The 24352-nt window shown below is 41.5% G+C and overlaps 1 protein-coding gene across 2 annotated transcripts in view; it reads right to left on the bottom strand.

Moving 5' to 3' along the window:
* The window catches only part of LOC140191768 (sodium channel protein type 4 subunit alpha-like), a 138712-nt gene that overhangs the window by 59747 nt on the left and 54613 nt on the right, over positions 1 to 24352 (bottom strand). For both annotated transcript variants that reach the window (XM_072249491.1, XM_072249490.1), the window contains exons 7-8: positions 15088 to 15300; positions 808 to 1083 (exon numbers count right to left, since the gene is read on the bottom strand). In XM_072249491.1, the coding sequence (XP_072105592.1) occupies positions 808 to 1083; positions 15088 to 15300 (489 nt within the window). The remainder of the gene's footprint in view (positions 1 to 807; positions 1084 to 15087; positions 15301 to 24352) is intronic.

Raw genomic sequence — 24352 nt, 5'->3', positions numbered from 1 at the left:
AGTTATTTTTAAATGAACTTGAAATTAAATCCTCTGGTTAACAAGTAGGGGTGGCAGAGGGAGATGGTTTTGGTGGGAATAAGAAATGGGACTAATGTAGAATTAGCAGAGTTAGTATAAATGGATGATTGATGGTCAGCACAAATTCAGTGGGCCAAATAGCCTGCTTCAGTGCTCTATTAACCTATGATAATAATGACTTATTTGCAGAATCAGTTTCTTCCCCTTCAATTGACTCCATCCCCTAAGCAGTACAAAATTATAATTTCCATAACTTCTTTTTGTAAAATTGGTTGGAGGAAGCAAGGTACATTACTGCTAAATGTACATTGTAGATGCTTCTGAAATTGCATGTATTTATTTATTGAGATACAGCACAGATTAGGCCCTTTCGGCTCTTCGAGCAGCGCCGCCCAGCTATCACCAGTTTAATCCTAGCCTAATCAGGGGAAAATTTGCAATGACCAATTGACCTACATTTTTGGACAGTAGGAGGAAACTGGAGAGCCTATGGAAAACCCAGGCGGTCACGGGGAGAACGTACAGGCAGTGGCGGGAATTGAACCCAGATCAGTAGTACTGTGAAGTGTTGTGCTGACCACTACACTACCATGCTTCTATGGAGCAATGTTTTGTGAAATCTGAATGTAAAGCACAGTTACCTTATCTGCAAGTTCTCTGAGTTCTTTCCCATCCATGAGTATTCCTCTGCCTTATTCTTCCATGGCTACCTTCCTGTCATACTCCTGAAACATATGTGCTAAACTAGTCAATGCAATGAGGAAATCAAAATAAAAAGTAACTTACTCCATTGCTCATGTCTACTTTATTCATGAGTCCAGGTGGCAAAACCCTGCCATTGGGTGCTGTCCCATTTTCAGTATCTTGTGAAACAACTCCATTCACTGCAATAGAGATGACTGGCTTGGTGTGTGGGACAGTCAGCGATGCTCGATGACTCCCTCCTTCCTCTCCCATGCCGCACTCACCCTCGACGGGACCATTGTGGGAATCATCTTTTCTCTGTACACTGTCACTTGCGAGTGAGTAGTGGCTGCCGATCGGGTCTTTAGCAGAATGCAGCTGAAGGAATAAATGCACATTTCAACGTATTATTGGTATTGAATATGTTTCCATACATGTGCTTCATAAAGTGAGAAACCTCAATGCTGAGAATTGAGTTTGATCTGTTGAACCTAAATGGCACTAGGTACCCATTAGTGGTCTCAGTAATCTGGAGATTAGAAGGATCCAAAGGGACTTGAGGATCAGTGATTCATTTTAATCAGGGCAAGCAAGGGGAATTGAAAAGTTTTAAGGTCCGGGGTTTGAGCATCAAGGGTTCAGGAATTAAGTGGCTGAGTCAGATTCCGGGTGGTAACTGGTGCAATTGTGGGAGAATAACCAAGGACGAAAGAGAAGAGTAAGTCAATCATTACATGCTACTGTGCCATGCAAAGACTTTGTTGTTGTGGGAATGTGTTATAATTGTAATTCCTGAACAATTCAACTTAAATTCCTCTGAGATACTTCCAAAAGAATATTAATCAGAAAATTACATCATCCAATGTAAAACTGATGTGTAAATTGTGTCAGGGATAAAAGGATAACTGATGTCAGAAGTCTTTGATTTGGTATCCAGAGTATTGGAAATGATAAGATGATAAGACCAGAAGACATAGAAGCCAAAGTAGGCCATTTGGCCCATTGAGTCTGCTCTGCCATTTGATCATGGCTGATTTATTATCCTTCCCATTCTCCTGCTTTCTCCCCGTAACCTTTGATACCTTTACTAATTAAGAACCTATCAAACTGTTTTAAATATACCAAATGACTTGGCCTCCACAGCCATCCATGGTAATGAATTACACAGATTCACCACCCTCTGGCTAAAGAAATTTCCCCTCATCTCTGTTCTAAATGGACATCCCTCCATTCTGAGACAGTGCCCTCTAGTCCTACTGTCCCAGTATAGGAAACATCCACACCACGTCCACTCGATATAGGCCTTTCAATATCCAGTAGGTTTAAATGAGATTCCCCGTCCTAATTTTTCTAAACCCCAGTGAGTACGGGCCTAGAGCCATCAAACACCCCTCAAACATTAACCTTTTCATTCCCGGAATAATTTTCAGTAAGTCTCCTCTGGACTCTCTCCAATTTCATCACATCTTTTCTTAGATAAGGGGCCCTAAACTGCTCACAATACCCCAAATGTGGTCTGACTAATGCCTTATAAAGTTTCAGCATCGTATCCTTGCTCTTATGTTCAAGCTCTCTCAAAAAGAATGCAACCATTGCACTTGCCTTCCTTACCACTGACTCAACCTATAAGTTAACCTTAAAGAAATCCTGCATGAGTACCATATAACCATATAACAATTACAGCATGGAAACAAGCCATCTCAGCCCTTCTAGTCCGTGCCGAACGCTTTCTGTCACCGAGTCCCACCGACCTGCACTCAGCCCAGAACCCTCCATTCCTTTCCTGCCCATATACCTATCCAATTTTTTTTAAAATGCCAAAATCGAACCTGCCTTTACCACTTCTACTGGAAGCTCGTTCCACACAGCTACCACTCTCTGAGTAAAGAAGTTCCCCCTCATGTTACCCCTAAACTTCTGCCCTTTAACTCTCAACTCATGTCCTCTTGTTTGAATCTCCCCCACTCTCAATGGAAAAAGCCTATCCACGTCAACTCTATCTATTCCCCTCATAATTTTGAACACCTCTTTCAAGTCCCCCCTTAACCTTCTATGTTCCAAAGAATAAACACACAACTTGTTCAACCTTTCTCTGTAACTTAGGTGCTGAAACCCAGGTAACATTCTAGTAAATCTTCTCTGTACTCTCTCAATTTTGTTGACATCTTTCCTACAATTCGGTGACAAGAACTGTACACAATACTCCAAATTTGGCCTTACTAATGCCTTCTACAATTTCAACATTACATCCCAACTCCTATACTCAATGCTCTGATTTATAAAGGCCAGCATACCAAAAGCTTTCTTCACCACCCTATCCACATGAGATTACACCTTCAGGGAACTATGCACCATTATTCCTAGATCCCTCTGTTCTACTGCATTCTTCAATGCCCTACCATTTACCATGTGTGTCCTACCAAAATGTAACACCTCACATTTATCAGCATTAAACTCCATCTGCCGTCTTTCAGTCCACTCTTCTAACTGGCCTAAATCTCTCTGCAAGCTTTGAAAACCTACTTCATTATCCACAACTCCATCTATCTTAGTATCATCTGCATACTTACACATCCAATTTACCACCCCATCATCCAGATCATTAATGTATATGACAAATAACACTGGACCCAGTACAGATCCCTGAGGCACACCACTAGTCACCGACCTCCAACCTGACAAACAGTTATCCACCACCACTCTCTGGCGTCTCCCATCCTGCCACTGCTGAATCTATTTTACTACTTCAATATCAATACCTAACGATTGAACCTTCCTAACCAACCTTCCGTGTGGGACCTTGTCAAAGGCCTTACTGAAGTCCATATAGACAACATCCACCGCTTTACCCTTGCAAACTTTCCTAGTAACCTCTTCAAAAAATTCAATAAGATTTGTCAAACATGACCTTCCACGCACAAGTCCATGTTGACTGTTCCTAATCAGACCCTGTCTATCCAGATAATTACATATACCATCTCTAAGAATACTTTCCATCAATTTACCCACCACTGACGTCAAACTCACAGGCCGATAATTGCTAGGTTTACTCTTAGAACCCTTTTTAAACAATGGAACAACATGAGCAATACGCCAATCCTCCGGCACCATCCCTGTTTCTAATGACATTTGAAATATTTCTGTCAGAGACCCTGCTATTTCCACACTAACTTCCCTCAAGGTCCCAGGGAATATCCTGTCAGGAGTCAGAGACTTATCCACTTTTATATTCCTTAAAAGCTCCAGTACCTCCTCTTCTTTAGTCATCATAGTTTCCATAAGTACCCTACTTGTTTCCCTTACCTTACACATTTCAATATCCTTCTCCTTGGTGAATACCGAAGAAAAGAAATTGTTCAGAATCTCCCCCATCTCTTTTGGCTCCACACATAGCCGTCCACACTGATCCTCAAAGGGACCAATTTTATCCCTCACTATCCTTTTGCTATTAATATAACGGTAGAAACCCTTGGGATTTATTTTCACCTTACTTGCCAAAGCAACCTCATATATTCTTTTAGTTTTTCTAATTTCTTTCTTAAGATTCTTTTTAAATTCTTTATATTCCTTGAGCACCTCATTTACTCCAAGCTGCCTATATTTATTGTAGATATCTCTCTTTTTCCGAACCAAGTTTCCAATATCCCTTGAAAACCATGGCTCTCTCAAATTTTTAACCTTTCCTTTCATCCAAACAGGAACATAAAGATTCTGTACCCTCAAAATTTCACCTTTAAATGACCTCGATTTCTCTATTACATTCTTCCCATAAAACAAATTGTATCAATCTTTCTAAATCCTTTCGCATCTCCTCAAAGTTGGCCTTTCTCCAATCAAAAATCTCAACCCTGGGTCCAGACCTATCCTTCTACATAATTATATTGAAACTCATAGCATTGTGATCACTGGACCCGAAGTGCTCCCCAACACATACTGCTGTCACCTGACCTATCTCATTCCCTAACAGGTACTCCCATGTTCCTTTGCCCCTCTGATTTCTGAATCCATTTTCCATTTAGAAAATACTCTACACCTTTAATCCTTCTACCAAAGTGCATGACCATGCATTTCTTCACACTATATTCAATCTGCCACTTCTTTGCCCATTCTCCTAATCTGTCTAAATCCTTCTGCAACCTCCCTGCTTCCTCACTACTACCACCGCCACCTATCTATCTTCGTATCATCTGAAAACTTGGTCATAAAACTGTCAGTTCCATCATCCAAATCATTGACATATAATGTGAAAAGGAGTGGTCCCAACACCGACCCCTGGGGAACATCACTAGTCACTGTCAGCCAACCAGAAAAGTTCCCCTTTATTCCCATTCTTTGCCTCCTGCCAGTTGGTCAATCTTCTTTCCATGTTCGTATCGTTCCTGTAATACCATGGGCTTGTATCAAAGGCCTTCTGAAAATCCAAGTACACAACATCCATTGATTCTCCTTTGTCTATCCTACCTGTTATGTCTTCAAAGAATTCCAATAGATTTTCAGGCAAGATTTCCCCTCAAGGAAATTATGCTGACTTTGGCCAATTTTATCAAGTGCTTCCAAGTACCCCAAAATCTCATCTTTAATAATGGAAATCTTTCCAACCACTGAAGCCAGGCTAACTGGGTGACAATTTTATGTCTTTTGCCTCACTCCTTTCTTACAGAGTGCAGTGACATTTGCAATTTTCCAGTCCTCTGGAACCAATCCAGAACCTCGCAAGTCTTGAAAGATTACTACAAATGCCCCCACAATCTCTTCATCAATTTTTTTCAGAACTCCAGGTGTGTAGCACATATAGTCCAGCTAACTTATCTACCTTCAGACCTTTCAGCTTCCCAAGCACCTTCTCCTTGGTATTAACTAGTACACTCATATCTTTTCCCTGAAACTCTGGCATTTCTGGCATACTGGTAGTGTCTTCCACAGTGAAGACTGATAGAAATTACTTAAGTTCATCTTCCATTTATTTATCCACCATTGCTACCTCTCCAATCATTCTCCAGTGGTCCAGTGTACACTTTTGCCTCATTTTTGCTCTGTACATACATCTAAAAAATGCGTATGGTAGTCTCCTTTATAGTCTTGGCTACCGCCACCCCCTACAATTCAGTTTAAAGCTCCATGCACTGCTCTTCTTCAATTTTTCAGGAGCCTGGTCCCAGCATCGTGCCAGTGGAGCCCGGTCCCTCAAAACAGCTCTTTCCTTTTCCAACACTGGTGCCAAAATACCATGAATTTATTCCCATTTCTCTGACACCAGTCCTTGAGCCTCTTATTAAACCAATCTTTAAGCCACATTTTAAGACCCGCTCTGAACCTTCATTCAAGCAGGAATCAATATTTGGACCACAGAAAACCTACAGCACAATAGAGGCCCTTCGGCCCACAAAGCTGTGCCGAACATGTCCTTACCTTAGAGCTACCTAGGCTTACCCATAGCCCTCTATTTTTCTAAGCTCCATGTACCTATCCAAGAGTCTCTAATAAGACCCTATCATATCTGCCTCCACTGCCGCCGGCAGCCCATTCTACACACTCACCACTCTCTGCATAAAAAATTTACCCCTGACATCTCCTCTCTACCTATTTCCAAGCACCTTAAAACTATGCCCCTCATGTTAGCCATTTCAGCCCTGGGAAAAAGCCTCTGACTATCCACACAATCAATGCTTCTCACTATCTTGTACACCTCTATCAGGGCACCTCTCATCCTCCATCGCTCCAAGGAGAAAAGGCCGAGTTCACTCAACCTATTCTCATAAGACATGCTCCCCAATCCAGGCAACATCCTTGTAAATCTCCTCTGCACCCTTTCTATGGCTTCCACATGCTTCCTGTAGTGAGGCGACCAGAACTGAGCACGGTGCTCCAAGTGGGATCTGACCAGGGTCCTATATAGCTGCAACATCACCTCTCGGCTCTTAAACTCAATCCCACGATTGATGAAGGCCAATGCTCCGTATGCCTTCTTAATCACAGAGTCAACCAGCGTAGCAGCTTTGAGTGTTCTATGGACTCTGACCCCAAGATCCCTCTGATCCTCCACACTGCCAAGAGTCTTACCATTAATGCTATATTCTGCCATCATATTTGACCTACCAAAATGAACTACCTCACACTTATCTGGATTGAACTCAATCTGCCACCTCTCAGCCCAGTTTTGCATTCTATCAATGTCCCATTGTAACCTCTGACAGCCCTCCACACTATCCACAACACCCCCAACCTTTGTGTCATCAGCAAACTTACTAACCTATCCCTCATCCAGGTCATTTATAAAAATCATAAAGAGGAGGGGTCCCAGAAAAGATCTCTGAGCAACATCACTGATCACCAACCTCCATGCAGAATATGACCCGTCAACAACCACACTTTGCTTTCTGTGGGCAAGCCAATTCTGGAGTCCACAAAGCAAGGTCCCCTTGGATCCCATGCCTCCTTACTTTCTCAATAAGCCTTGCATGGGGTACCTTATCAAATGCCTTGCTAAAATCCATATACATTACATCTATAGCTCTACCCTCATCAATGTGCTCAGTCACATCCTCAAAAAATTCAATCAGGCTCGTAAGGCACGACCTGCCTTTGACAAAGCTATGCTGACTATTCCTAATCATATTATGCCTCTCCAAATGTTCATAAATCCTGCCTCTCAGGATTTTCTCCATCAACTTACCAACCACTGAAGTAAGACTCACTGGTCTGTAATTTCCTGGGCTATCTATACTCCCTTTCTTGAATAAGAGAACAACATCCACAACCCTCCAATCCTCCGGAACCACTCCCATCCTCATTGATGATGCAAAGACCATCGCTAGAGGCTCAGCAATCTCCTCCCTCGCCTCCCACAGTAGCCTGGGGTACATCACGTCTGGTCCCAGTGACTTATCCAACTTGATGCTTTCCAAAAGCTCCAGCACACCCTCTTCCTTAATAACTATATGCTCAAGCTTTTCCGCTGCAAGTCATCCCTACAATCGCCAAGATCCTTTTCTGTAGTGAATACTGAAGCAAAGTATTCATTAAGTACCTCTGTTATCTCCTCTGGTTCCATACACACTTTTCCACTGTCACACTTGATTGGTCCTATTCTCTCACGTCTTATCCTCTTGCTCTTCACATATTTGTAGAATTCCTTGGGATTTTCCTTAATCTTGTCTGTCAAGGCCTTCTCATGGCCCCTTCTGGCTCTCCTAATTTCATTCTTTAGCTCCTTCCTGCTAGCTTTATAATCTTCTAGATCTCTATCATTACTTAGATTTTTGAACCTTTCGTAAGCTCTTCTTTTCTTCTTGACTAGATTTACAACAGCCTTTGTACACCATGGTTCCTGCATCCTACCATCCTTTCTGTCTCATTGGAACGTACCTATGCAGAACTCCACACAAATATCCCCTGAACAATTGCCACATTTCTTCTGTACGTTTCCCTGAGAACATGTTTCCAATTTATGCTTCCAAGTTCCTGCCTGATAGCCTCATATTTCTCCTTACTCCAATTAAACATTTCCCTAACTTGTCTGTTCCTATCCCTCTCCAATGCTATGGTAAAGCAGATAGAATTGTGATCACTATCTCCAAAATGCTCCCTCACTGAGAGATCTGACACCTGACCAAGTTCATTTCCCAATACCAGATCAAGTACAGCCTCTCCTCTTGTAGGCTTATCTACATATTGTGTCAAGAAACCTTCCTGAACACACCTAGCAAACTCCACCCCATCTAAACCCCTCACTCTAGGGAGATGCCAATCAATATTTGGGAAATTAAAATCTCCCACCACAACAACACTGTTATTTTTACTCCTTTCCAGAATCTGTCTCCATATCTGCTCCTCGATATCTCTGTTACTATTGAGTGGTCTATAAAAAATGCCCAGTAGAGTTATTGACCCCTTCCTATTCCTAATTTCCACCCACAGAGAGTCAGTAGACAATCCCTCCATGACTTCCTCCTTTTCTGCAGCCGTGACACTATCTCTGATCAGCAGTGCCAATGCCCCCACCTCTTTTGCCCCCCTCCCTGTCCTTTCTGAAACATCTAAATCCTGGCACTTGAAGTAGTCATTCCTGCCCCTGCACCATCTAAGTCTCTGTAATGGCCACAACATCATAGCGCCAAGTGCTGATCCACGCTCTAAGCTCATCCACTTTATTCATAATACTCTTCGCATTAAAATAGACACATCTCAAACCATCGGTCTGAGCGCGTCCCTTCTCCATCACCTGCCCATCCTCCCTTTCGCACTGTCTCCAAGCTTTCACTATTTGTGAGCCAGCCTCCCCTTCCTCTGTCACTTCAGTTTGGTCTCCCCCCAGCAATTCTAGTTTAAACTCTCCCCAATAGCCTTTGCAAACTAATCACATGAGTCACATTATCTTCAGCATGATCATTGACGCAGCAGCATTCCTGTTAATTTTAACATATTTTATATAAACCGTCTTGCAGAAATCTCCTGAGAACCAAAACTGAGTCCAAATTATTCTTAGTCTTAAGTGCTGGACTTGTTCTTCTCTGGATTTGAGATGAGAACATTGAATGTAGAACTTTACAGCACAATAAGGCCCTTCATCCCATGATGTGCCAACCTTTTAACCTTCTCCAAGGTCAATCTAACCCACATAACCCTCCATTTTTCTATCATCCATGTGCCTATCTAAGAGTTGCTTAAATGTCCCCTTTGTATCTGTCTCTACTGCCCCGTCCCACGCGCTTGCCACTGCCTGTGTAAAAAAACCTACCTCCAACATCCCTACCACTAAAACTTATTTAATTTAGGATCCTTATCGGCGTCCTGGAAAGAAAACATATATCCAGTCAGACAATGAGATTTTCAAACCTAGGTTTGAGAAGTGAGCTGGTAAGATTTTCTTCAAAAATTCTGTTCGCTCCCTTGAAACCATTCCAGCTGTCGAAGATTTTTAAAAATATAGTACAATGAACAATATTTATCCTATGTGTAACTATAACCATAGCAGCACACTAACACTGCAAGTAGTGCTCCAATGACTTGGGTTTGATCTTGAGCTCAGGTGTTGTCTTTGTGGAGTTTGCACGTGACAATGTATGTTTGTTGTCTTTTGTCCTATTTATTTATTTTTGTAACTTGTGGTAATTTTTTTGTCTTGCACTGTACTGTTGCCACAAAACAACAAATTTCATGACATATGTCAGTGATAATCCCCCTGATTCTGATCATGATTCGAATTCTGATTCTCCCATGCTCCAGTTCCCTCCCACAGTTCTGGCTACTAGGTAGAACTCACAGACTTGGGATGGATTTGATGGATATGTGAGAGAGAATGGGTTACAGGGAGATAAGTGAGGAAGTGGCATTGATGGGACAAATAGACTCCTTATTTGTCATAATGCAATGTAAAATACAGAAAAATAGTATAGAAATCTGACCGTATCAGATCGATTGCGAAATATGGCAAGTGCAGCCAATTGATTGCGCAGTGAATCGATTGGGCCTCCAATGCATGGGAGGCACTCTATTTTTGCGCGGGTTTTCAAGTGCGCATGCTTTCATCTCAGCGGGCCAGTTTGCAGATCCCGCACAGTAAATTGCCCAGTGTGTACTGTTACCAACATGACTCAGTGAAAATGTTTAATCTTACTGCTCCATTGTCGTTCTTGCTCTGTGCATACGTTACTGTTGGCGACGAGGGTGAGATCAAAGCAAGAATGGCCGCTCTACTCCAAGCACCCAATCCATTTTGGGCTGCACCTATGGCAAAACCGACTGCAGGAACCTGGCTGTAATGGAAGAAAACCTTCTTGGACTAGAATGAACTTCTACCAATTTTAACACCAGTGGCAAAGCTGGAGGAAGCAATGAAACTCTAGCTGTTCCGCATGCACTTGGGAGAACTTGGGCAGAAGTCCTTCGATGCTCTGGACAAATCTCTACAGAACAAATCTGAACTGATGGGGGACCCTGGGAAGCGACAGAGTGTCCTCTGTTGGTGAAGCCAGCATCCGAGCAGATGAATCAATGGACACTTCAGTAAGAGAAGAGGAGATTCAAAGCCTCTGTCCTCAACATCAGCTAATTGGGAAGCCACAGAGAGAGAAGCTGCTACCCCTACAGTGCTCCACAAGGGTGCGTAGGCCAGTTGCCTGGTATTAAACAGGATAGACGTTTCATTATTTTTCTCAATTTCTCTTCTCCTGCGGTTCCCATCGATGTGTGGGGTTAGGGGTAGGGATGAACTATATCGGATTGATTGCTGGAGTATAGCACGCTTGCATGCAGCTAATTGATTGCATGGTGAATAGATTGGGCCCCCTACATGCAGGAGGCTCTCTATTTTTGCGCAGGCTTTCGTCTTGGCAGGCCCGGCTCGTAGCTTCTGCACTGTAAGTTGTTCAGCATGTACCGTAGCTAACATGACTCAGTTTAATCTTACTGCTCCATTGTCGTTCTTGCTCTGTGCATATGGAACAAAAATAATTTGTACATTTTGGTCTAAATTAAAATGCACATAAAATATGCTATTATAAGATGTTTCAGTCACCTAAGAAAGAAAAAAAAACAATCAATTCATTATTTACTGCGAAACGGTACAAGTATAAAGATGGCATTTATTATCTCATTATTGGCGAATAACATCCTTCTGGGTAGTCTACAGTATAGTTATAATGCCAGCCACTCTAGAGGATAGTAGAGGGGTAGGGAATTGCATATCGCATTAACCAGAGCTATACACAAAGTATTTGCAATTGGAATCCACTCATAATAAACAACATACAGGTTCTCCCTAGGTAATGGCAGGGTTCTGTTCCTGTGAAATGATCATAACCCAAAGAGTTATGAACTTAAGCAGGTGTAAACAGAGTTCCCAGATAGCAAAAGGTGCCTGCAGCCCTGCAGCAGCTGGGAAACGATCCGTCCCACCAGTTTCCCAAATGCTCGTTCATATGTACAGATTGTACATAAGTCAGGTTTTAGAGGCAGAGTCTTAGAGTAATACAGCACATAAATAACTTTTTGGCCCTTCGAGTCCATGCAGAGCACCGCATCCTCCCTGCTAGTACCAGTGCCCACATTTGGCCCAAACCCTCCTGAGCCCCTCCACTCCATGTACAGTATATAACGTCTTGTAAGTGTTGCAACTGCACTCATGCAAACACTTCCTCTGACAGCTCTTTCCTGGTACTCACTTCCCTCTCTGTAAATCAGTTGGCTCAGATCTCTTTTAAAACTCTTCTTTCTTAACTAGTATCTGTGTCCTTTAGTTTTGAACTCCCCAACCCTAAGAAAGAGACTATGAGCATTCACCTTATCTGAACCCCTCATAATTTTATAAATTTCTTTGAGGTCATCCGTCATTCTCCTGCGCTTCAGGAAATAAAGATCCAGTGTCACCAATAATTCAGACTCTCCAGTCCCGGCAGCGTCCTTATAAACTCGTCTGCACCCTCTACAGCAGGGGTTCCCATCCTGGGGTCCACAGACCTCTTGATTAAAGGTAAGGGTCCATGGCATAAAAAAGGTTGGAAATCCCTGCTCTACAATTTGGTCTTGTCTTTCCTATGACAGTGACCTAAACCGTACATAACACTCCAAGTGTGCCCCCACCAAAGACTTAGATAACTGTGTCGTCATCTTCCTACTCCTGAACTCGATGCCCTGACTGATGAAGGGGTGCTGGTTGCCTGTTGTGTCTGACGATTGCAGGGGACCTGTGCGAGAGAGTTTTTAGAGTGGAAAAGTGTTGCACTGGAAGCGTTTGGCCAGGTGGATTCAGAATTGGCTTGCCTGCAGAAGGCAGAGGGTGGTGGTGGAGGGAGTATATTCAGATTGGAGGGTTGTGACTAGTGGTGTCCCACAAGGATCTGTTCTGGGACCTCTACTTTTCGTGATTTTTATTAACGACCTGGATGAGGGGGTAGAAGGGTGGGTTGGCAAGTTTGCAGGCAACACAAAGGTTGGTGGTGTTGTAGATAGTGTAGAGGATTGTCGAAGATTGCAGAGAGACATTGATAAGATGCAGAAGTGGGCTGAGAAGTGGCAGATGGAGTTCAACCCAGAGAAGTGTGAGGTGGTACACTTTGGAAGGACAAACTCTAAGGCAGAGTACAAAGTAAATGGCAGGATACTTGGTAGTGTGGAGGATCAGAGGGATCTCGGGGTACATGTCCACAGATCCCTGAAAGTTGCCTCACAGGTGGATAGGGTAGTTAAGAAAGCTTATGGAGTGTTAGCTTTCATAAGTCGAGGGATAGAGTTTAAGAGTCACGAGGTAATGATGCAGCTCTATAAAACTCTGGTTAGGCCACACTTGGAGTACTGTGTCCAGTTCTGGTTGCCTCACTATATGAAGGATGTGGAAGCATTGGAAAGGGTACAGAGGAGATTTACCAGGATGCTGCCTGGTTTAGAGAGTATGCATTATGATCAGAGATTAAGGGAGCTAGGGCTTTACTCTTTGGAGAGAAGGAGGATGAGAGGAGACATGATAGAGGTGTACGAGATAATAAGAGGAATAGATAGAGTGGATAGCCAGTGCCTCTTCCCCAGGGCACCACTGCTCAATACAAGAGGACATGGCTTTAAGGTAAGGGGTGGGAAGTTCAAGGGGGATATTAGAGGAAGGTTTTTTACTCAGAGAGTGGTTGGTGCGTGGAATGCACTGCCTGAGTCAGTGGTGGAGGCAGATACACTAGTGAAGTTTAAGAGACTACTAGACAGGTATATGGAGGAATCTAAGGTGGGGGGTTATATGGGAGACAGGGTTTGAGGATCGGCACAACATTGTGGGCCGAAGGGCCTGTACTGTGCTGTACTATTCTATATTCTATGTTCTATTTCCACTCTCTCAACCTCAGAAGTCCGGGTCCAGTGATGGATAAAGGCAAGTGTGCTGAACACCTTCACTACCCTGTCAACTTGTGCGGCTACTTTCAGCAATCACAGGTCCCTCTGTTCCACAGCACTCATCAGAGCCCTATCCTTCACCATGCAGGCTCTACCTTGGCTTTACTGTCACACTTATCTAAGTTAAAACCCATTTGCTAATCTTCAGCCCATCTCCCGAATGGGTCTAGGTCTCTTGTAATCTGCTTCACTATCAACAAAGTCCCCTAATTCAGTATCATCAGCAAACTTGCTAATAATGTCATTTCCATTCTTATCCAAATCAGTTACATAAACAATGTATAACAGAGGTCCCGACACTGACTCCTGAGGCTCTCCACTAGTCACAGGCCTCCAGTCCGAGAATCGACCTTCAGCCATCGCCTATCTTCAAGCCAGTTCTGAATCCATTTTATTAGCTCCCTTAGATACCATGTGACTTAGCTTCCAGATTAGCATTACTAAAGTCTACATTTACAACATCCACTGCTTCATCAACTCCCTTGGTTACCACTTGCAGAAATTCCAAAAGATTTGCCATAAATGACCTCCCATGCACAGAACCATACTGACTATTGATAATCAGGTGATGGTAGAGCTTGTCTTTCATAATTCCCTCCAATAATTTTCCTACAACTGCATTCATGCCTGTAGTTCCTTGGCCTGACCTTGCTACCCTTCTTGAATAATGGACAAACACTAGCCACCCTCCAGTCTTCTGGAACATCACTAGTGGCTAATGATAAAGCAAACACCTCTATGAGGGCCTCCCCAGAGTTCGTGACCTGGGGGAGGAGCTGTGCATTGGAACTGTTCTGATAAAGATGTAATGAGTAAGTTATAGTACTTATCCTTTCACCACAAATGCCATCTACAAAGTGCAAGCCAATGTCAGTCAAAATGAAAGTAGATTAATGAAAACAGAATATATTGGAAGCACTTGGCAGTTCAGACTTTTTTGGTAACATTTAAAATTTCTGGCATACACACATACTTTTAATCACTAAGAGTAAATTTGAAAGTGCAGCCAGTTAAGGCATTGAGGATGCACTCTGCAAAGCAGGCAAGTCTCACAGCTGGCCATTGACCTGCATTAAGTGAGCTGATTCCTGTGGTAGATAATACTGTGGATGCCGCAAATGTGTAATAAAAGCAATATACTGTTCAGAGGACTAAAAGGGTAGGGAGCAGGTGTCCAGATCCTACAAACAACAGCTTTAGAATCTAAATTCACTGATATAAGCGAATGCTAGAATTAGCAAAGGTGGCCATGAAATAACTGGATTGCTATAAAATTTCAAATGATTGAAGAAAACCTATTGACCTACTCACTCCCATTGGACAAGAACGTAACTCCAATTTGGCACTAAATTGCTTAACCTTATATTCTCCTAGTCAGGGTTTCACTCACATGAAACTTTTCCCGAGTTGGAAGCTCACCACCTCAGGGTAGCAATGCCTAAATGCTGAGAGCGAATACTGTAAACAGCAAGCACAGTAAATAGGTACAAATGGTTTACTAACCTGTGCTGCTTGCTCTTCCTGTTGTTTCTTTATGCTTTCTAGAATCTCTTGAAATTCTTTCTCCTTTTCCTCAGCCTCCCGGAGAGTGGCTTCGTTTTGCTCAGCATAGGCCATTGCCACGACAGCCAGAATTAAGTTAATCAGATAAAACGACCCAATGAAGATGATGACCACAAAGAAGATCATGTAGGTTTTGCCAGCAGCACGCAGGGTCTGTAGGAGAAACAGGAGTTGGCAATGTCTGGTGTTGACATTGGACTTTTTACAATGGCTTGTATTTAGAAACATATGGATGACATTTAAATCATCCTTTCGGTGAGGATGTTAGTTAACCTAGGAGAATAAAGAATTGGGACACAGGTCTGTGAGGATGAATAAAGGCATTAATAGGAGAATATTATCTGATGGACATAGTATGGGACCAGAAAGGGTGATTTTGCACATTACGCTTGTTAATGTGTCTTCATAAGAAGTTAAAATACAGTGATCTTGAAACTAAAGTAAGCAGAGAACTAATAGTGCTTGCCTTTAGTCAGATTTTTCTGTTTAATTTCTATAAGCTATCAAGTATCAGGTGGAAGCTCGAAACTGTGCAATCCTTCCATAAGATGCCCAGCAAAGCAACCAACCATACTGTACATCTCCTTAACCAATCAGACTGAAAGATTGTTGGTAAATAATGCAAAGTTTCAACCCTATAGTGTAAGAGTAAAATAGTCAATGTTAAAATAAATACAGAAAGTAGAATTTAAAAAAGGGAAATATTATATTTCCATTACTTGAACTTCATCTACGCTGCCTCATCATTACACATTTAGCACTACTGCAAGTCTTGTACCCAGTAACCAACATCTATGATGGTTCTTCAACAATGACCTCAATATCACCATGGAACTCATAAACACACCTTCCACCTTGTTCCAGAGCGTAAATCTGAAGCCGGGAGCAACAAGACCTCATGGAAGGAGAGCAGGTGCCTGCAAATCTGAATCCCCATGGGGGAGATGATGATTACCACAGCTCTTGTTGACCCTGTAATCAGTGGACAGTTTGAACCATGAAAAAATGCTGCATCCTCATAAATAGTCTGCCTTCCTGAATTACATTTCTACCAATCCATCACCTTGTGCTTCTCCTTTCCCTTTTTACACTTTAGATAACCAAATGTTATCTTTTATTCAGATGATGGAGGAAAATCAAGATGACAGTGATGGTGAAGACATACTATCATACAATTTCACATTCACAGCCATCCGCCCAGCTCACCATCCATTATCTGGAAGTCAGCATTATGGCAAGATTTGTACTAGAGCAATGATGACTTTCAACCATAGTTGGAGGCTGGGACCATGTAGGTTCTGGTTTACCAGGAGGTGAGATTACACAGAAGCTCTGCAGTAGAGCACTCAGATAAGTTCCCTGATGAGGTAGCCTATAGGAGAAAACTGGTGGGTATGAACAATGGAATGTTTGGTGGATTGGCAGATCTGTCAGAAGAATATGTGCAATGTCAAGGTGTAAAAAAGAGTTTCAATTCAAGTTAATCCTAGGCTTTAGATTGAGCATAAACCCCTCCAGTGGAAAGAGGAAATATTGTTATATTGTAGGCTCAACTGTAACCTGATGACTAATGTTATATTGTAGGCTCAACTGTAACCTGATGACATTATACCACTACTCTGGGTGCTGTCATGGAAACAGAGTGTTCCCATAAGACTGTTAGAGCGTGCAAGTTGTTTGCATGGTCTCTTAATTGTCTAGCAATCTACTTTCCAATAACTGGTCAAAATTCTTAGGGAAAGATATGAGGGGTGATTGATAAGTTCATGGCCTAAGGTAGAAGGAGTCAATTTTAGAAAACCGAGCACATTTATTTTTCCTACATGTACACAATTAGTCCAGCGGTCTTGGAGCATACGGACCCCTTCTTCGTAGAAGTCAGCGTCTTGGACCTCCAGAAAGTGGTCCACAGCAGGGGTGATTGATAAGTTTGTGGCCTAAGGTAGAAGCAGATGAGTTATTAACTTCAAACTTTCTGCATTTTCACTCAAAGATTTGAACTGCACATGCATATAACGAGAGCTATACAACTCATCTCCTTGTACCTTAGGCCACAAACTTATCAATCACCCCTGCTGTGGACCACTTGTACAAAGAAGGGATCCGTATGCTCCACGACCGCTGGACTAAATGTGTACATGTAGGAGGAGACTATGTTGAAAACTAAATATTCTAGGTTTTCTAAAATTGACTCCTTCTACCTTAGGCCACAAACTTATCAATCACCCCTCGTAGCAAGAATAGTAATGATTTCATGAAGTATAAATCTGCTATCATTTCTCAAGATGACATCATTCTCCCCTCCCCTATTGCTACTCATGGCCTTTTCTTTATCTTATAAAAGCTTTTGAGTTTATCAGATGAGAAGGACTAAGCACCAATCTTTTCAAATTTGTGGACTGCAGAAATTTACCTTTATCTTATGTCTGCTGCAAGCAGGCAGGAAAGCCATGATTTTAAGCAAATGTAAAGCCAACTTCAATGCAGATTGTATCAAGCAAGATTGCATCTTCATTCCAAGACTTCCATTAATTTTGTTAGTTCCAATCATTCAGCAAGTTTCCTCCAGAATGAGATGAGGTCCCAGTCATTGGCACTCATCCACTGAAACATTGAAGTCCTTCAAAACAGAGGTTCTCTCCCAATTTGTCCCTGCTATATAACATCATCCCCTGAAAATAATGTTAATGTTTAATGTCAATTCCAGTACACAGGTGTAAAGGAGAATGAAATACTTGTTACTCTGGATCCAATGCAGCATAAACAACACAGGATAAAGAACACAATAGTAAAAAGCACAATAAATATAAGTACATAAGATAGTTTATATACTGTACATAGATTGATTGTATGTCTATAAAGTGACGCTAGGCACAAGAGTGCCTGTACATAAGGTGACTGACAGGAAATGATAAAGTAGTGGTGACTGGGGGCATGGAGAGGTGGGTTAATAGGATAGGGGTGTGGAATAGAAGTCCACAATGAGACTCACAAAAGTGGTCTGCATCCCTTACCTCAAGGAGCTATCTCTCAGTCATTATAGAAATTTCTGATGAAATTCACTATCACCTTCACTGCACCCACATGATCCTTCACCAGTTTGAGAAAGAGTGTTTGAACCTCACAACCTCAAGAAAAGCACAAAGCTTCTGGTTTGCCCAGCAGTGATCTCAGCTCTCCTGTAAAATCCTGATAGAAGCAACCGACAGAAAGTCTCTTTGTAGAAATACCACTATTGCAAAATCCTACAAATCTATTGAAAGGATAAGCAAATCTCAGAACCTACAGAACTGGATTGGAAGCAAGTTCTCCCCAAGCTATATCTAAGAGAACACTGCACTGTGTAGGAGCATTTGACCAGGCAAAGACATAAAAGAGACAGGAGCTAAGTAAATACATATAGAGTTTAGTTGACATTAATGGAATATAGCGTGGTTTAACTTGGAATTAATATTTCATACTGCCTTCATAGTTCAGGTGCACCACTGGTAAATAGGAAAATGGGGTTAGAGCTATTAGTATTATACTTGAAAGGGTCTTCCTGAGCAGCTGGGCAGAAAGAGAACTTTGAGTTGCTTCAGCCCTTCCTTTTCCTCCTCCTCCTCCCCTTCCTTACACCCTCACTCTTTATTTTCAATCTGGTGCAAAAGAGATGTTCAACTATTTTTACAATGTTGTGGAACATTTCAGGGATGGCCGGAGGTTTTGAGTATTAGAGCATACAGACATACAAGCTCTTAAATTAGGAACAGGAACAGGCCATTAACAAGGCCCTCAAGCCTTAATAAGATCAAGGTTTCCTGATTATAATCTTAATTCTGAATTGTCATAGGTGATGACATTTCACTTATTTGCTTACCAAGAATCTACCCAACGCAACCTTATAAATATTCAAAGATTTTTCTTCAACCACTTTTTGAGAAAGAGTATTCTAACGACTCAGGACCTTCTGAGAGAAAAGATTTCACTTCTTTCTCCTTCTTTAATGGCGATCCATTATTCCACATTCTTCCAGAAGAGAAAATGATCCTCTTCACACCCACCCATAAAACTGCACATAACCTTGTTTCAATCAATAAACAGTGCTCACTATTCTAAACTCCAGCAGATTTAACTTTCCATCATTAGATGACTCAACCATTCCAGGTGCCAGCCTTGTAAACTTTTCCTGAACTGTTTTCAAAGCATTCGACCCTTCCTTAAATAAAGAAACTAATACTGTCTACAATATTCCAGATGTGGTCTCACCAATATCCTATAAATGAAGTAAAACTAGTCTGCTTTTGTTTTCGTTTTTTTTCCTAGCAGTAAGAAATAACATTCTGTTAGCTTTCCTAATTATCCATGGAACCAATATACTGGCCTTTTATGGTTGCTCTGCTCTCAAAGCTCTGTATTCTTTCATTATTTAGATAAAATGTTTCTTTTTTTATTTAGCCTACCATATTTTCCCACATTGTACTCCATTTAAACTCATAAAGTTATACCTAACAGAAACAGGCCCTTCGGCCCATCTGGTCCATACCTACCGAGATACCCCATTCAAGCTAGTCCCATTTCCCAGCATTTTTCCAGCTATTTGACAGATCTTTGCCCACACACCAAACTATGCACATCTCTTTATAGCTGTCTTATTTGTCTTCACAATTAACATTCCTACCTATCATTGTGTCAGCAACCATACTTTCAGTGCCTTCATCTAGATTATTTGGACCAATTGCAAAAGCCTAAGGTCCCCACACCAAACACTGTGATACACCACTTATATTTTGTCAACCAAAAAGGGCTCTTGGGTGCATTCCACGTTTCCCAATGGTCTGTCAATAAAATGCGTTACTACCTGTACCATGTAGTTTTATTTTCCACAATAACCATAATTTGGCAACTTATCAGAGGGCTTCTGGAAATCTAAATGCAGTAGATTCATGAGCCCTGCTTTATTCAAATCAAATGCTATTTCTTTAAAGAACAATAAATAAATTTCAAAACAATGTTGTTTTTACTTTAATAATCTTGGTTTTATTTAAGTACCTTAGGTGGAACTACAACTAGAGATCATGGGTTAAGGGTGAAAGGTGAAATGTTTAAGGGGAACATGAGGGGAAACCTCTTCACTCAGAGGGTCATGAGAGTGTGGAATGAGCTGCCAATGCAAGTGGTGCATGAGAGCTCGATATCAATATTTAAGAGACGTTTGGATAATTACATGAATGGTAGGGGTTGGAGGGCTATGGTCTGGGAGCAGGTTGATGGGAGTAGGCAGTTTAAATTGTTTCAGCACAGACTAGGTGAGCCTAAGGACCTTTTTCTGTGCTGTACTTCTTTATGACTCTACCTTGCTGTAACATTTTTAGTAGCAGCTTCCAGTAGCTTGCAGAATCATTATTTCAGCTCACCAGCTCATCAAGTCCATGATATTTCTGTTTATATGGACCATCATAAAATAGTATGACTTCCATTATATGTACACTATATACATTTGTCAAAGACCTGAAAATCAGAATGAAACTACAGGTGACCTGAAATATTAACTCTGTTTCTCTTTCCACAGATGCTATCTGACCCACTGGGTATTTATCTCTTTAGAAACACCACGTGGAACACGTCCTTCTGGCACAACAAGCTATGCTGCCAGCAATCGATCTCTTTAAAATTTGCCTATTCGCAAGGCAATTTACAATCACCAATTAACCTACTATCTGGTAGGTCTTTGGACTGTGGGAGGAAACTGGAACATCTGGAGGAAACCTACATAGTCATGGGAAGAATGTACCCACTCCTTACAGACAGTGGCGGGAATTGAACTTCAAACTCTGATGCTCTAAGCTGTAGTAGTGTTGTGCTAACTGATATGGTACTGTGGCACCCCAAGTAAATTGAGCAATTTCTGTTTTCATTACACTTTTGCAAGGGTTACATACCAGTCATTAGCCACTTTGTTAATAGATAGCCCTTGTCATCCACAAGTAAGCTTTTCCATGCCGTGGTGGATTAACTGCATCTGGTAGAGTAGGTTGCTGTGCAGTGAACAATTGTCAATATTACTGGGCATTGACCAGCAAGAATTTGTGTCCACACCAGCTGGATACTGAGGGAAAAGATTTACTTTCAGACTGGTGCATGGCTACAATGGCAAGTGGTGCTGGCAGAGCTATGTATGAGTCAATGTTGTCCACACTAAGGAGCTGCTGGCAAGCCATGTGTTCTCTCCACCTGCTCATCTCTGGCAGGAAAAAAGCTGAGTTATGATAAAAAATTAAATCTATTCACTAACTTCCAGCTGGAATGTACAAGATCATGTTTTATGAAAGTGACTCCAACAAATTTCATGAGAATGATATGAATGCACAAAAGGGTTATAGAGGGATGCAGCACAGAATCAGGCTCTTTCGACTATTGAGTCAATGCTAAGCAACAATCAATCAACCATTTATACTGCTCCTAAATTAATCACTTTTTGTTTCATCATCTCCACATTCTCATTGCATTCTCCCAGCTTCTATCACCAGCCTACACACTAACAATAATCTACATAACCTTGGGTTGTGAGGAAAATGGAGAAGCCAGAGGAAACCCACACAGTTTTAGGTGGAATCTGCAACTCCACACAGACAGCACCCAAGATTAGGGTTGAACCTGAGTTTTTGACACTGTGGAGTGGTGGAGTGGCAACTATACATCCATTCCAAAATTAGAGAATGATTTTTTCAGTACACAATTTACACATGACTTTACTGAGACATCACTACCTTTCTGAGTTTCTTTTTATTATTTTATTATCTTGAATCACCATATAGCCCAACAAAAATCAATACAACTTAGATTGAATAAAAATACAGATTGAAAATGAAAGTGATTGGACTTTTGATTTACAATAAATTGAATCATCACAAAAGGTACCACAGTATAGGAACAGGACTGTTAGGATGGCTAACAGCGTCTTCCCCCAGGCTGTGAGACTTCTGAATACACTGCAAGCACCCAAGTCACATTATTGATGACAATACCAATAGCAGTAATATTGTTGTATATTTAACTGTATGTCATATATGCACTTTATGTCAACTTGTACATTTACAGATTACTTTTTTATCTATTAATATTATTGTGTTAATATTATTTTGTATGCTGTATGTGACATATGTGCTGTGTTTTGCAACTTGGTCCCAGAGGAACATCCTCTTCGATATTATTTGTTAGCTTTCTTTCATAGTTCATCTTTTCCCTCTTAATGACCTTAGTTTTCTTTTGTAAGCTTTTAAAAACTTTCCAATCCTCTGTCTTCCCACTAATTTTTACTTCCTTGTATGCCCTCTCCTTTGCTTTAACTTTGGCTTTGACTTCTCTTGTCAGCCACGGTTGCATCCCTTTTCCATTAGAAAATTTCTTCTTTTTTGGAAATTTTAGTGGTAATGATGGTTGAGTTTAATGCATTGGTTAAGAATAACATTTTACAACTTCCCAATCTGGATGTTGAGCCTTACACACCATCGACAGCTACCAGCAATTAGTGCACGTGTTCCTCATCCTCAAATGCCAAAAAAGCATCACTCAAGTGTAGTCAGTTTGCCAATGTAGGGAAATCTGGCAGCCAGTCTGTGCATAGCAAGTCCAAAGAAGAATGAAGTGTAACCAAATACGAAATTAAGATGTCTTAAGTGATAATGATTATTGAATATTGAGCATGGGTCTGCTCATCCTTTAGCCTAAACATTTAGTCTGCTCACTGACTGAAGCCAGAGTCTTTCCCATTTAGCATTCTCAAATTAATGATGTCTTTCACCTAGAAGGACAATGAGAACACCACTAACTACAGATCCTCATCCAAGTTTTATATCAGATGACCTTGAACTCTCTTCTCAATTACATTGCAGAAGTACTTTCACCATAAGGGCAGTAACAGATCAAGAGAACTCATCTCCTCCTCCTCAAGGGAAGCAAAGAATTTTGTTCTACCTAACAAGTCCACTTACTGTAAATGAATAAAATAATGCAGTGCATCCTTTGCATGTTTGATAGATTTTCTCAGAATGGTGTCTGTAACAAAGTCATACTAAAATATTGTCCTATACTGTATTTATAAGACCATAAGCCCATAAGACATAGGAGCAGAATTGGGCCATCTAACTCATCGGGTCTGCTCCGCCATTCAATCATGGCTGATCCTTTTTTTTTTCCATCTCCTCCTCCTCCTCAACCCCAGTTCCCAGCCTTTTCCCCAAAACCTTTGATGCCATGTCCAACCAAGAACCTATCAATCTCTGCCTTTAATACACCCAATGACTTGGCCTCCACAGCTATGTGTGGCAACAAATTTCACAAATTCACCACCCTTTGGCTGAGGAAATTTGCTCGCATCTCTGTTTTGAAATGGCACCCTTCTATCCTGAGGCCATGCCCTTTTGTCCTAGACTCCCCCACCACGGAAGCATCCTTTCCACATTTACTCTGTCTAGGCTTTTCAACATTTGAAAAGTTTCAATGAGATCCCCTCTCATCCTTATGAATTCCAGTGAGTACAGACCCTGACCAATCAACATTCCTCGTATGATAATGCTTTCATTCCTGGAAACATCCTTGTGAACCTCCTCTGGACCCTCTCCAATGCCAGCACATCTTTTCTAAGATGAGGGGCCCAGAACTGTTCACAATACTCAAGGTGAGGTCTCACCAGTGCCTTACAAAGCCTTAGCATCACATCCTTGCTCTTGTATTCTAGACCTCTTGAAATGAATGCTTACATGGCATTTGTCTTCCTCACCACCAACTCAACCTGCAAGTTAACCATTAGGGTATTCTGCACAAGGACTCACAAGTCCCTTTGCATCTCAGATTTTTGGATTTTCTCCCCATTTAGAAAATAGTCCATACATTTATTTCTACTACCAAAGTGCATGACCATGCATTTTCCAAAATTGCATTTCATTTGCCACTTTCTTGCCCATTTTCCTAAACTGTCTAAGTCCTTCTACATCCTACCTGTTTCCTCAACATCTGTCCCTCCACCAATCTTCATATCATCTGTAAACTTGGCAACAAAGCCATCTATTCCATTATTTATATCACCTATATACAGCAAAAAAAAAAGTAGTCCTATCACCAACTCCTGCAGAACACCACTAATCACTGGCAGCCAACCAGAAAAGGATCCTTTTATTCCCACTCGCTGCCTCCTACCAATCAGCCAATGCTCTAACCATGTTAG

This window comes from Mobula birostris, chromosome X (assembly GCF_030028105.1).
Source record: "Mobula birostris isolate sMobBir1 chromosome X, sMobBir1.hap1, whole genome shotgun sequence".
NCBI classification, from domain to species: domain Eukaryota; kingdom Metazoa; phylum Chordata; class Chondrichthyes; order Myliobatiformes; family Myliobatidae; genus Mobula; species Mobula birostris.
The sequence above is the reverse complement of the archived record's forward strand: the minus strand, read 5'-3'. Positions and strand labels throughout refer to the sequence as shown.